Source organism: Gracilinanus agilis, chromosome 2 (genome assembly GCF_016433145.1).
Source record: "Gracilinanus agilis isolate LMUSP501 chromosome 2, AgileGrace, whole genome shotgun sequence".
Lineage (NCBI taxonomy): Eukaryota > Metazoa > Chordata > Mammalia > Didelphimorphia > Didelphidae > Gracilinanus > Gracilinanus agilis.
In genome coordinates, this window is record NC_058131.1 from 3,867,284 (window position 1) to 3,880,802 (window position 13,519).

General features: G+C 52.4%; 1 protein-coding gene across 1 annotated transcript; it reads right to left on the reverse strand.

Annotated features, from left to right (window-relative positions):
- Nucleotides 1-267: 267 nt before the first annotated feature.
- KCNS3 (potassium voltage-gated channel modifier subfamily S member 3) lies at nt 268-1,743 on the reverse strand. Its single transcript, XM_044660363.1, has one exon. It carries the CDS (start codon nt 1,741-1,743, stop codon nt 268-270), a length of 1,476 nt encoding a protein of 491 aa, XP_044516298.1.
- Nucleotides 1,744-13,519: the final 11,776 nt, after the last annotated feature.

The following is a 13,519-nucleotide window of genomic DNA, read 5'->3' on the forward strand; positions in this document are numbered from 1 at the left end:
CAGTGCCGAAGGCTAGAAGGTTGGAGTGGCTAAACGTTGGGAGAATGGTAGCAAGAGCCCAACCAAATGCAAGACACTTACCAGGGCCCCAGAGCTCCTAGGATATCACAGCAGGGAGGGATCTCAAAGAGGGAACCCAACTCTCCCACTCTGATAAAGAGGGAAACTGAGGCTCATGGCAAACAAGTGACTTGCCCAAGGTCACACAGCTAGCAAGTGGCAGAGTCTCCTGACCTCCCCACCCCTATGGGACATCTCCAGAATGCATCACTTGACTGCGTCATTCTCTAAGGACACAGTGTCATAAATGTCCTCAGCCTCGTCGATACTAGATGCATCTGTGGCGTCCTGCTCACTCGCTACAATCCCTGCAGAAGAAAGGCTAGAAATAAAGGAATGTACCCGCTTGGCATAAATATCCCTAATGTTGAAGTAGGGCAGCTCGTTACAGCCCTCCGGTGCTTCGTCGCTGCCGTGGTCCACATCGACATCCTTCTGTTTCTGGTAATACTTGGAAAACTTGTTGAAGATGATCGTGATGGGAAGGGCCACCACCAGGATCCCGCAAATGATGCACGTGCTCCCGAGGAGTTTTCCCGCCAACGTGACGGGGTGGGTGTCTCCGTAGCCCACGGTGGTCATGCTGATGGTAGCCCACCACCAGCAGATAGGGATGCTGGTAAGCCCCGACTGGGCATCATCCTTTTCCACAGAGTAGACAAGCACAGAAAAGATGGAAATTCCCACTGACAGGAAGAGGAGAAGGAGGCCCACTTCATGATAGCTGTGCCTCAACGTGGCTCCGAGAGACCGGAGCCCAACGGAATGCCGGGCCAGCTTCAGGATGCGAAAGATTCTCATGAGCCTCAGGATCTGAACCACCTTCCCCACGTTCTCGATATCTTCACTGTCTTCATTCTTGGTGTCCACGGCCAACGTGGCATAGAAGGGAATGATGGACACAAAGTCTATGATGTTCAAAGGGCTCTTCCAGAACTTCTTTTGGCAAGGAGCAGCTACCAGCCTTATTGCTAACTCACCGGTGAACCAGATGATGCACGTGATCTCCACCGCTTCCAAAACAGGGTTTTCTACCCCATCCTCTGTTTTCTGGAACTCCGCCATGCTGTGGACGCACATCGCCACGATGGACGCCAACACGACACTCAAGGAGGAGATGGCTATGAGCTTAGCTGACAGACAGGACGCAGGGTTTTCCATCCTGATCCAGATCTTCTTCCGGAGGCTGCCGAACCGCATGGTGTCAAACTTCTCCAGCTCTTTCTCAAAGATGGATGACTCCTCGAAGGAAGAGTCCGTGCTCCCATCGTTGCTCTTCTGGTCCCAGTCCTTATTGGGGTTGTCGTCTTTTCGTTCTTGGTAGCGGTTACTGCAGCAGGAGTCAATGAAGAGCTCGTTGATGCCCCAGTACTCGATCTCCTGGCAAAAGGAGAACACGCAGAGCTCCTCCATGACGTGAAGCTTGCCCGTATAGTAGAAATTCAAGACGTAGCGGAACAAGGATGGGTTTCGGTCAAAGTAATACTCCTTCTCGGCCACACTATAGTCATCGCAGAGCTCCAGGATGGCCTCCTCTGAGTGGCAGGTGAGTAGGCGCCCCAGTCTGGTGTGAGGAAAGCGGAGGAGGGTACTCTGACCAACGGACTGCCTAAAGCCCCCAACATTCAGGTTCACCAGTTCCTCCTCTTGTCCGGGTGTGTGGAAGAACTCACCAAAAACCATGGTGGATGCCGAAGGCTGACTGCTGACTCGGGAGGCTGGCAAAGGAGATGGCGTGGCATCTGGAAGGAATGCGAGACAAGGCTAGGTGACTCCATCCTGTTAAAGCCCTGCCAAAATCCTTTTACCCCTCCCTTCCCAGAGCGAGGCAATAAATTAAAAAGCCAGCAGGAAATGAAACCACAAACACAGGCCCTGATGCCTGCTGGAAGGAAATTAAAACCAGCCTTGGTATTAAGCCACAGGCAGAGTCTGAGGACACAGGAACCCAGACGGGCACCCCTGCCCACCCCCGTCCGCTAACACCTTCTTGGAGAAGCAAACCAGGATTTTATCACTCGGATCCAAAACCACTTTCCTATCGTGAAACCTAATGACTTTCGCTCTTTCCTCATCTCCAACGTCTACCAAAGCACCAGGGCTTTAGGCAAAGACAAAAAGAGTTTGGGGCATCGCTCAGACATTAAGAAATCCTTTCCTGGTGTCTTCTATGAAGAGAGAGGTTGTGGGAGGCCATGCCATAGAGGACTGTGGCCAGGCCAGTGAGGATCACAAGTGTGGACCATCCAAAGGGTGGCTGGCCACCAGGGGAGGTTTAGCTTCCCCTCTCAGTCATTCCTGGAGGCCGTTTCCAGTGGGAAAAAGAGATACACACACACACACACACACACACACACACACACACACACACATCTATGAAATCTGGGATAAGGAAGTTGGAACATTCACTCCTCCAAGGACAAATCCCAAAAGTTTTCCATGTTTGTAAGATACAAACCCTTCACTGAGCCATTGATTCACAGATGACCAAAGCTGGAAAGAAGCTAGAAGAGAGCGCATAAAGGGTTATGAGTGGGATGGACCTTGGAAGAGAGGGTCAGCTGCTCTGGAACTGACAATGTAGAACCCGGAACGTCAGATCTTGGAGAGACCTTAGAGCCTAGAAAAGACTCGCAGCATTGGAAGATTATTAGAATTATTAGATATTAGAATATTAGAATTATTAGATATTAGAATACAGAATGTCAGAGGTGGGAGGGGTGTAGATAGAGCTGGCGAGGACCTTGACAGGAGTTTCAGGGATGGGAGGGGGGGCAGACCGTGATGAAGAACAGAGAATGTCTGCTAAGAAGGACTTTAATACAGCTTTGCATCAGGGAGGGTCAGAAGAAAAGACCTCAGAGTAGGAAGAACCTTGGAACAGAAAACAAAGAAGGTCTGAGCTAAGAAGAGAGAAAAGAGCTTCCCCACAGGGCCTCCTCCGTTGCCTTTTCATCCTGGAGCTCCCTTCCTCCTCTGAAGTCATCTCCCTCTGGACCACACATCTCTCTGCCCCGCAGCCCTCTTCTCCCATTGGTGAAGAGCCCAGGCTGGCCATCATTCATCCCCTCCTCAGCTCTACTGGTAACTCTCTATGCTTTACGTGGGTCCCTTCCTGTCCCTCCCCAGCCTCCTGCTTTTGTGCTGCCTTTTGGGGGTAGTCTTTCCCGATTAGGATGTACGGCAGGCTTCGTCTCCCCAGCACACAGTGCCTGGCACATAGAAAGCACTTCATAAAGGTGTATTGCCATTGCCAGTGGCCCTTCCAGATGGGACCCAGTGACAAAGTCCTTCTTAGCACTGACAAATGGGTTACCACTAGAGCTGGTAAGGACCTTAGAACACAGAATATCAGAAATGCACTTAGAACACGGAACATTAGAACTCGAAGGGAACCCTAGATTTTAGGGAACAGAGACCAAGCCCCTTTAGGGCTCACTTGCCCTTCCAATCTCTCCCAGTGGCCAAGGGAGTTCCCCTCCTGACTTTCTGGGTTCCCAAGTCCTGCTAGCCTAGTGGAAGTTTCACCTGTTTCATGAATCCTTCCATTGCTGCCATGACTCCCCCCAGTTTCGAGCATCTTTCCCCACCAAATGATCCCCTCATTGGGTCATATATACATCATGGTTGTCTATACGTGTGCTCACATGGGTGTGCCCGATGGAATGAATGGAAACTCTCTGAGGGCAGGAACTAGCTCATGGCTGAACTGGCATCTCTAGCACCGAGGACAGCGCCCAGCACATAGAAGGTGCTTAATAAACATATCTTTGTGGATCTGCACCAGGGATCCCCTGGCTGAGTTCTCACAGTCCTCAGCATCTGTACCAGCCAAATCTGCTCAGCTACTGTTCCCTCGTCATCTAATTCATGGTGGGCATCTTTGTCTCCCCACTTTGACCACGTCAGCCTCTCCTGGGGATCTGCCAGAGCCTGAGAAGTACTCCGCAAACACTCTCTGGCACACGGCCTGCCTCCCAGAGCCACGGCCCATCGTCCACTAAAGCCTCAGACTGTGGGCGTGGACTTGGGACACCACGGGGTGCTGCTCGCTCTCAAACAGCTGGAGGAACTAAGAGCCAGAGATGGCAATGATTCTCTGCCTGCCTGGCTCCACAGCCTGGGCCAGCACTCATCTCCTCAGCACATCCCGCCCCTCGACACCTAGGAACAACCCTAATAAGCACCAGAGTTACAGCAAACAATCCTAAAGCTCTTTACATCATCTCACAGGAGCTTTGTGATAACCCTAGGAGGCAGCTGCTAGGATATGAGCATCCCTAATTAGCAGAGGAGAAAACCACGGCTCCTAGGAGTTAAGAGACTTGCCTATGGTCACAGTACCAGTATCAGGTTTTGAACCCAGATCCAACCCTGTGGCCCCCTGCTTCCTCACATCTCACTTGAGCCTCTCAGGGTCCCATTACCAATCCCAAGAAGGCCAGTAGGGCATTCTTATCCTTGCTTTACCAATAAGGAAACTCAAGCTCAGAAGAGAAATGACACTCCTAGGACCTCATGGTTAGTGCCAGGATCTGAGAAGATTCCAACTCGGGACTTAGTGCTCTAGGCTGCCTGGACACATGTATGAAGTGACTTCAAAAATACTGGCTGGCCAAACCTCCTCACTGTACAAATAGGAACACTGAGGCCCAGAGAATAAAGTGACTTGTCCATGAATAAATGCTGAAGGTGGGATCTGAGGCAAGCATCTCCAGGTCTCCTATGCCCCACTGACTCGAACTAATGGGACAGATGAGAAAAGCATTTTATAATCCTTAAAGCATTCTCAAAATGGAAGCCGGCAACATTACTATGACTAGACCTACTCTGACAGTGTCTGGGTCTCTGACCGGTAGAGAGAGTCCCCTAACAATCCATCACACTAAAGCTTCCTCTCCTGCAGAGGAAAAACAAGGGATGTGGCTGGAAAAGATCATTTTTGGTTTATTCATCTCAAGAGGAAACTTCCCGTTTCCAAGAAGAAGCAGGGAGGCATCATCCTGTCATCCCCTAAAGGTGCTGTCCACGATGCCCTTGTCTCCAAAGCTGCAGAGAACACACTGTCTGTTGCGCCAACTAATGGGTTGGTTGACCTTTTCTAGAGACTTTTCCCTTCCTTCTTTGCTTTCTATTTTTAGCAAGGTATCTCCTCCCAGACAGAGATGGTCCCTAGACTCCAGCCACATTATTCCATGGCTTCAGATCTCCTTGGAAGGCAAATTCCATATAAATTCTCAATAAAAACGATGATAGAGGGCTTCAAGGTTAACAAACTGCCATTCATATTTGTCTCCATCTCATCCTCAGAACAGTTCTCTGTGGAAAGTAATACAGGTATTCTTACCACCTTTTACCAATCCCTGCAACAGAAGAGTAAGGGACCTCACCGACCATTCGAAAGTAAGCCCTGCTATCATACACGGACAAGTGTCTGTCCATCCTCAAGGAGGGGGAGCCCACCATCCTCCAAGACTGTCCAGCCTAACTTTGGGATGGCTCTAATTCTTATGAAGTTTTCCCTGATCTCCAGCCTCAATGGGCTTCTTTGTACCTTTTCCTACTGTTCCCAGATCTGCCCTTTGGGGCCAAGCAGAACAAGTTCAATCCCTCCTCTGTATGATGGGCCTTTACATATTCAAAGACAGATAGTGTGTCTCAAATCAGTCAATACGCATTTATAATTCTGCCTTCTATGAGCCAGGCACCATACTAAAGCACTAGGCATGCAAAGAAAGACAAAAGACCATCCCTGCCCTTGAGGAGCTCCCAGTCTAATGGAGTAGACCACAAACAAACAAATGGAGAAACAAGCTATAGGCAGGATAAATAAGAAATATCAACAGAGGGAAGACACTAAAAGTCAGAAGATTTGGGAAAAACCTCCTGTACAAGGAGAGATTTTAGTTGGGACTTGAAGGAAGTCAGGAGGCAGAGAAGAGGAGGGAGAGTCCCAGGCATGGGAGACAGCCAGTGAATACACAAGAAGCTGGGAGATGGAGAGTCTTGTTCATGAAACAGTCAGGAGTCCAGTGTCACTGGATAGAAGAGAATGTGTCAGGGAGTGAAATGTAAGAAGCCTGGAAAGGCAGGCAGGGGCTGGATTATGAAGGGCTTTGAATGCCAAAGAGGATTTTGTATATGATCCTGGAGGTAACAGGGAGGTAGGGGGGTGACATGATCATTTAGGAAAATCACTGTGGTGTCTAAATGGAGGATGGACTAGAATGGGGAGAGACCTGAAGCAGGAAGACCACTCCCCAGTCCCCACCCAGCAGCTATTGCAACAGTCCAGGTGCAAAGTAATGAAGTTCTGCACCAGGGTGGGGGCTATATCAAAGGAGAGGAGGTGACATATTGGAGAGATGCTGCAACAGCAAAATTGACAAAAGATGCTGCAACAGTGAAATCAACAAAGGATGCTGCAACAGTGAAATCGGCAAGAGATACTCCAACAGTGAAATCAACAAGAGATGCTGCAGAAGCGAAATCTATGAGAGATGCTGCAGAAGCAAAACTGACAAGAGATATTGCCAAGATGAAATCGACAGACTTTGGCACCATATTGGATATGGGAGGGGAGGGTTGAGAGAAAGGATGACTCCTGGGTTGGGAGCCTGAGGATGGGGGAGGGGCCTCTACAATTATAGTTCTCCAAGCTCATGATTAGTTCCTTTATTCAACCCTCCCTCATATGGTCTAAATTTAAGGTCTTTTTCCATTCTGTTTGCCCTCTTCTGGGATACTCCCTAACTTATCAATGCCCTTCTTAAACTATAGCACTCCAGCTGAGACCTGATGAAGACAGAAGAGAGGGACCATACCCTCCCTGCTCTTGGAAGCCAAAGCCTCCCAACATAGCCCAAGAGAGCATTAGCTCATTTGGGTGCTACATCACACTGCTGGCTCATCTTTTTCTTTTCTGAACAACTGGTCTCTATCCAGGCCTCCCCAACCTGATACTGATGGAATTGAGTTTTGTACCCACATGCAAGACTCCATTTCTCCCCCCTGAATTTCATCTTATTCAATTCACCTTAATGCTTGAGTCTATCGACACCCTTTTGGATCCTGACTCAGCCATCCAGTGTTAGCTCCTTCTCCCAGATTAGTGTCATCTGCATTTCTGATGAGCAGATATTCAATATATGTGTTTCTCCAAGTCATTCACTGAATATTAAACATCATAGAATAAAGCACCGAGCCTTGGGGTGCTCCACTGGAAACTCCCCATTGACATGGACTCCTCCACAACTATTCTTTGAGTTGGGTCATTTAGCCAATTCTTAATCACTCTGGCTGTAATCGCTTAATCTGTATTCCTCCATCTTCTCCATAAGAATATTTAGGAACTATTTTACCAAAAACTTTGCTAATGTCTACACAGGCTCTATTAACACCATTCCCTCAGCAGTTAGTTTAATAATCCTTTCCCAAAAAGGAAATGAGGTTAGGTTGGCACCACCTGTCCTAGATAAGGACAGGCTGGATCACTGTAATCACCAATGCCCTTTCTAGGTGTTCACCCATCTCTTAATTAAGCTTTCTCAAAGGCAACAAAGTCAGCATGAATTTATTAAGTTCTTACTACATTAAGCTAAGTGATGATAATTCAGGCAAGGAGGAAGACAGTCCCTGCCCTCAGAGATGTTGCATTCCAATGGGGAAAGACAACATATAATAAAGAGTGGGGAGAGGAATGGTGGGGAACTCTGGAAAGTCAGAAGCAAAGAGGAATGAAGGATGGCTGGTCTGGGCTCCTCCACAAATGAAGGCACAGTGTTTCCTCTCCACTAAACTTTTGTAAGCTGCTGGAGGGCAGGGACTGTCCTTTTCTTATCTGTATCTCCAGGGTATGGCACATAGTAGGTCCTTAATAAATATTTATTGAATTGAACTGAAATAAGACTCAGGTTTTTCTTTTAAAAAATCTGCATCACGCTTGTACTTCCTTCCCAGAGCTATGAAGATCTACAGAGAAAAGGGATATAAAGAGGCAAACTGTCATCTGAAACTGAGCCTCAAACTGAGCCTCATGGAAGGGAAAGGGCTGACTCAAGGTCACATACTGGTCAGTGGCAAATCCAGGACTGGATTTTAGGTTCCTTTATTCCTCATCACATGAATATTAGTTGGAGACCCCCATGGGTAGAAAGAACATAGGAAAAGGACCATGTGACAGCCCTCCAAAAGAGGACACTAGATCTGGAGTCAGGAAGATCTGAGTTCAAATCTGACCTCAGATTCTTACAAGATGTGTGACCCTGGGCAAATCACTTCAGATTTACTCATCTGTAAAATGAGGATAATAAAACCCTCCATCTCTCAGGGTGGTTGTGAGGATCAAATGAAAGAATATTTGTAAAGCATTTTGCAAACCTTAAAATGCTATACAAATGTCAGCCTTTATTATTTCCTAATATTATCTCACTGGAGCCTTCAACAACCCTGGGAGGTAGGTGCTATTATTATCCCCATTTTAGAGTGGAGGAAATGGAGGCAGATTAAGTGACTTGCCCAGGGTCACCCAGCTACAAAGTGTCTAAGGCAGGATGGGAACTCCATTTTTCCTCAATCACATGGGGAAGAAATAGAGACGAGTGATATTGATTCTTTGTGGGTGTTTGGCCAGGACAGAGATAAGATGGCTCAAGGTAAAGACCACCAACATCCTTTTGACTGTGGCTGGGTGAGTGCTAGGCTTGGCATCAAGAAGGTCTGGGTTCAAATGTTGCTTCTGATACCAACTAGCTGGGGGACCCTGGGCAGTTCATAAATTCAAAGAATCAGAGATTCCTAAGCTGGAAGGCACTGCAGGGGTTACTTCATCCAACCCATTTTGTAGATGAGAAAACTAAGGCCCCAGGAAGTGCGATCGATCCAAGATCTGAATCCCAAGTTTTCTGACTCCAGAGCCAGAACTCTCTTCACTGCGTCACGTCCTTTCTCTGCCTCAACTTCCCTATTTTTAAGAGGGATGAGACGGTCCCTCCCTCTGAGAATGTAAAAAGCATCCTGAGCCTCCGAGCCCGCTTCTAGCACCGTGAGCTCTCTGCTCTTGCCCTGGCCCTCCTCCTCCTCCTCCGTCCTGGCATCCAACATCCTTCACCATGACGCCATCCCTGGCGGCCGGCCGGACTCTGCGTACGCCTCAGGCCTTTGCTTTTCTCCCTGGAACTGAACCAAGAGACAGGCAGCTCTTACCCACACTCGGAGGAGGCGACGCAGGCTCCCCTCATCCTGGACGCCGGAATGTCCATCGCCGGCTTGGCCGTCCCGTCCCCGGCCCTGCTGGACTCTGCGGCTGGGCAGATGGAAGAGGAGAAGCCGGTCCTGGGCACCCACCGGCCGCGGAAGCCGGCAGGAAATCTACTCGCCTGAGGAGACAATCAGAGAAAAAGGTGCTGCAGCATCCCCAGGGAGGAGGCCACCCACCCGGGGCTGCTTCTCTGTCCCTGCCTGGCCTGCCTCTTCTCAGCCACAAAAGGAGGGACCCTGGTGCCCTGGGATGGGGCAGGGGGGGCCCTTCCCACGAGGAGCCGCAGGGAGCCCAGCTCCCGGCAGCCCATCTCGGGCTAGGCAGAGCTGCCTCGAGCACAGCCAGCCTGGCGTGGCGCCGTGGACCACTTGCTTTTTCCAGTGTCCTCATGCCCCCGGCAGGCTCTTCCTGCTTACTGCTTGCCCAAAGCCACGCAAAGAATAAGAGCAGCCCTCATCTCCTGACTCGCCCCATGAGCATTATCCCCATTATACAGATGAGAAAACGGGTTCACCGAGTTCTGAGAGTCACCCTGCCTGGGGTCCTGCAGCTGCCTATGCTTCTGCATGCAGTAGGAGATTAATACATACTGACTGATTAATTGATTCGTAAGGGTTGGAGCCAGGACTTGAACCCAGAGCTCCTGACTACCACCAGTGATTGTTCCTCTCCTCCCATCAAACGGACGCTTGTGCCCATCTCACAATCAGCACTAAGGCTTATTGCCTTCCCCCTTAGATCAATCCTGGATATTGGTTCCAAGGCAGAAGAGAGATAAGGGCTAGGCCATGGTGGGGGGAGGTAAGTGACTTGTCCAGGGTCACACAGCTAGTAACTGTCTGAGGCCAGACTTGAACTCACTCACTCGGAGCCCCTGGCTGCCCTTCCGTTCTCTTGGCCTTGCCAGGGACGGTCCGCTTAGGGGCTCCCATTTCTGTGCTCTGGTTCTGGAGGTCCGCGTCCTTGTGTCGCACCCCCTTTGGCCTCCTTTCCCTCCCCTCCTGCCTCTGCGCCTGCAGGGAGGCCCAACGGGCCCCTTTCGGGCAGGGGGCGCTCACTAGGGGCTTTTCTAGATTGAACGGACTAGGAGGGAGAGGCACCGGGGCGGCCCAGACCTTTCTTCAAGCCAAAGGAAGGGAGACTCAGGGCGCTCGCCTCTGCTGCCGACGGAGGCCGTCCCGGTCCTGGCGTTGGCCAAAGTGGTTCACTCAAAGGCAGCCCCGAGCGACCTGCCATGGATGCGAGAGACGCGGCAGCTGCCTGACAGATTCACAAGAGCAAAGGCCGGGAATCGGATCCTGCTCTTCAGCTCAGACAGGCTGCTCTGGGCTGTGCCGGCGAGGGAAGGAGGCCCGGCCCTCCGCTGACCTTCCTCTGCCAGGACCTCCATCCTGACCTCCTCGGAGCCTCAGTCTCCCCGCTGGTAAATTAAGGGTCTCGGGCTTGAGGGAAGTCCATGTGGAAGGGGGCTCGGCCTTCTTTTTGGCCCTGGAGGCGGGCAGTTATAAAAAGACCCTTTTAGCCTGGATGTCCAGGAGGCCCCCCGACACTGGGACGGGCTGTCCCAAGAGATGGGAGGTTCCTCCTCTAGGAAGATGGCAGACGGGTGAGCCTTTATTCGCATATGGCAGAGGCATCAGGCTCTACGGGAAAGTGGCGGGCTTGGAGTGAGGGGATCCGGATTCAAATCCCACCTCCTCCCCGGGGATGCCATCCCCTCAGCCATCCCCTCTGTGTGAGCTCCCTCATGGCCCCATTCTCTGCCTCCATGCCCGGATCCTCTCTGGAGCTGCATTCCCGGATAACCCACTGCCTGGGGGAAGCTCCACCGGGGGATGGGGGGTCTCTTCACCTCCTTTCCAGGAATCCAACCTTCCCCCTGCTTTCTCTCCTTATTAATGATAGCACAATCATCGCAGGCGCCGAAGCTCGGAGCCCACCATGGCTGGGGGGGGACACAGAGAGAAGGAAGAGACAACCAGCTGCAAAGGGCGAATGACCGACGGGCCCCTTCGGGGTGGAAGTTCTTGCCTCAAAGCATCCAGGGGCTACCAGAGTGGATAAAGCGCTAGACCTGGGGTCAGGAAGAGCCAAGCTTCAACCCAGCCCCAGATACTTACAAGCTGTGTGACCTTGGACAAGTCACTTCTCTCTGCCTCTGTTTCCCCTATTATAAAATGGGATTCATAGTAGCATCTACTTCCCAGAGTTATTATAAAGCTCAATAAGATAATTTTGTAAAGTACTTGGCGCAGGGCCCAGGGCTGAATAAATGCTGGGTCTTTCCTTCCTCCTCGAAGGCAGAGTGTGCTGTTCCTTCTTCTTTGGGTTCCTGGATTTGGCACAGACGAGGGACCCGAGAGGTCACTGGCTTGAGCTGAAACTGAGGGTAGCTGGGCCTTACCTGTGCCTGCCAGCCTATTAGACAACAGGCTCCCTGACGCACCTGTCCACCCGTCCTTCTACCCATCCATCCATCCTTTTACCCATCCATCCATCCATCTGTCTATCCATCTGTCTGTCCACATGTACATCCTTCTGTCTGTTCATCTCTGTCTGTCTATATGCACACAGAGAGAACGACGAGCTCCCTGTAAGCTCGAGGCTCTTATTTGCTTGTCTTTGCCTCCCTGGCGTCCGGCGCAGGATCTTGCACACAGTAGGTGTTTGTCTTAGGTTTGTCGGGTTGAGCCGAGTTCGAATCTCTCCTTTCCCCCTCGGTGTTAGGCTGCGTTTCCCCCACAGAAGTGCCGCCGCTGCTTGCAGCCCATCCCTGGAGAGCTCGGCCGGCGCCTGCCCGCGTCCCTTCGCTCTGGCCCTCCGACCCTCCTGCAAACACTGCAGTCGGCGGGGACATACGGCCATTGTTCATTCCTCCGGCAGCTGTGCTGGGTCGGCTCTCTGAACTGCTCGGCACCGTTTTATTAATTATTAAATGGCACAAGCGAGGCCCGGAGCAGCCGGAGCTGCCCTTCTCGGGCCTGCAGACGGGGAGGTTTGCTGGACCTCCAAACAGAGCCCCGGCGCAGGGTCCCTCGGCCTCTCCTTCCCCTCCGGCTGCCCCCCTTCCGAGAGAGCCTGAGGCTGCCGAGGCCTGGGTGCGAGGTGGGGCCGCCTGTGCCGAGCCCCCGTCCCTGCTCCAGAGCTCGGCCCCCAGCAGGCGTGCAAGAAATGGCGTCTTCCACATCGTTCCTCCCGCAGGCAGCCGCCTCTCTGAGGGCCCCGACGGGCTCTCCGCGCCGGAGTCCAGCTTCGTCCGGCCCCTCCGTGCCGGCTCCAGCCACGGCCCGCCTCTGCCCGAAAGGCCATGCAGCCGCCCAGGGGTCATGGGGGGGGGCGGCTTCCTCAGACCCCCCAGCCCGGCCCCTCGGAGCGGCTGCCCTGCCCGGCGGTGCTGCGTCCGGGGACTCTCCGAAGGCCGGAGGGGCTGCAGAGCGCCTGCCCCGGAGCTTCCATTTACTGATGAAGAAGCTGCCCCCCTCCCAGGGACCGCCCCCGCCTGAGGCCTTTGTGTGTGCTCGTGTGTGCACATGCGTGTGCACGTGTGCCATTGTATGTGCTCATGTGTGAGGCGGTGTGCCACTGTATGCACTCGTGTGTGCGCCTATGTGTGCCTGCACACCTTTGTGTGTGCTCACATGTGAGAGTATACGCCTTTGTGTGCTCATACATGATGGTGTGCCATTGTATGTTCTCACCTGTGCACATATGTGTGTGCCCGTCACACACCTCTATGCGTGCGTCTCCCTGATGGAATCTGCACGTCCGAGGCGGGGGCGGCTCCAGCTCCGTCCTTCCACCCTGAGGCTCCCCCCGGAGTGCGCAGGACCCCGAAAGGCCTTCATCGAGGCTCCGGTCAGAGAGCTGCAGCCCCTCCCCACGAAGTCCGTTCTTGTACCTCGAACCCAGAGCCGGACTGTGAGCCGGACGGACTTCCAGGCTGAGCCCGTCTCCATCTCTCAGCGGGTCTCCCTCCCGCCCAGGCTCCGCGTGGCTCTCAGAGTAAAGATGGGCCCCCCTCCCCCCACGGCCGTGCCTAGAACCCGCCGCTGCTCCCCTCGGCCTCCCGGGAGGACGGAAGCACCTTCTGGAGCTCTCGCAGGGCCGCAGGGAAAAGTCACCGAAAGGGGGCCGTCAGCTTGGGGAGCCCTCGAGGGGGCTCCCCCGGCTCAGGATTCAGACCGTCGCTGCCCCACCCCC

Coding starts and splice junctions, on each gene's coding strand:
- KCNS3 (XM_044660363.1), bottom strand. CDS start 1,743: ATGGTTTTTGGTGAGTTCTTCCACACACCCGGACAAGAGGAGGAACTG.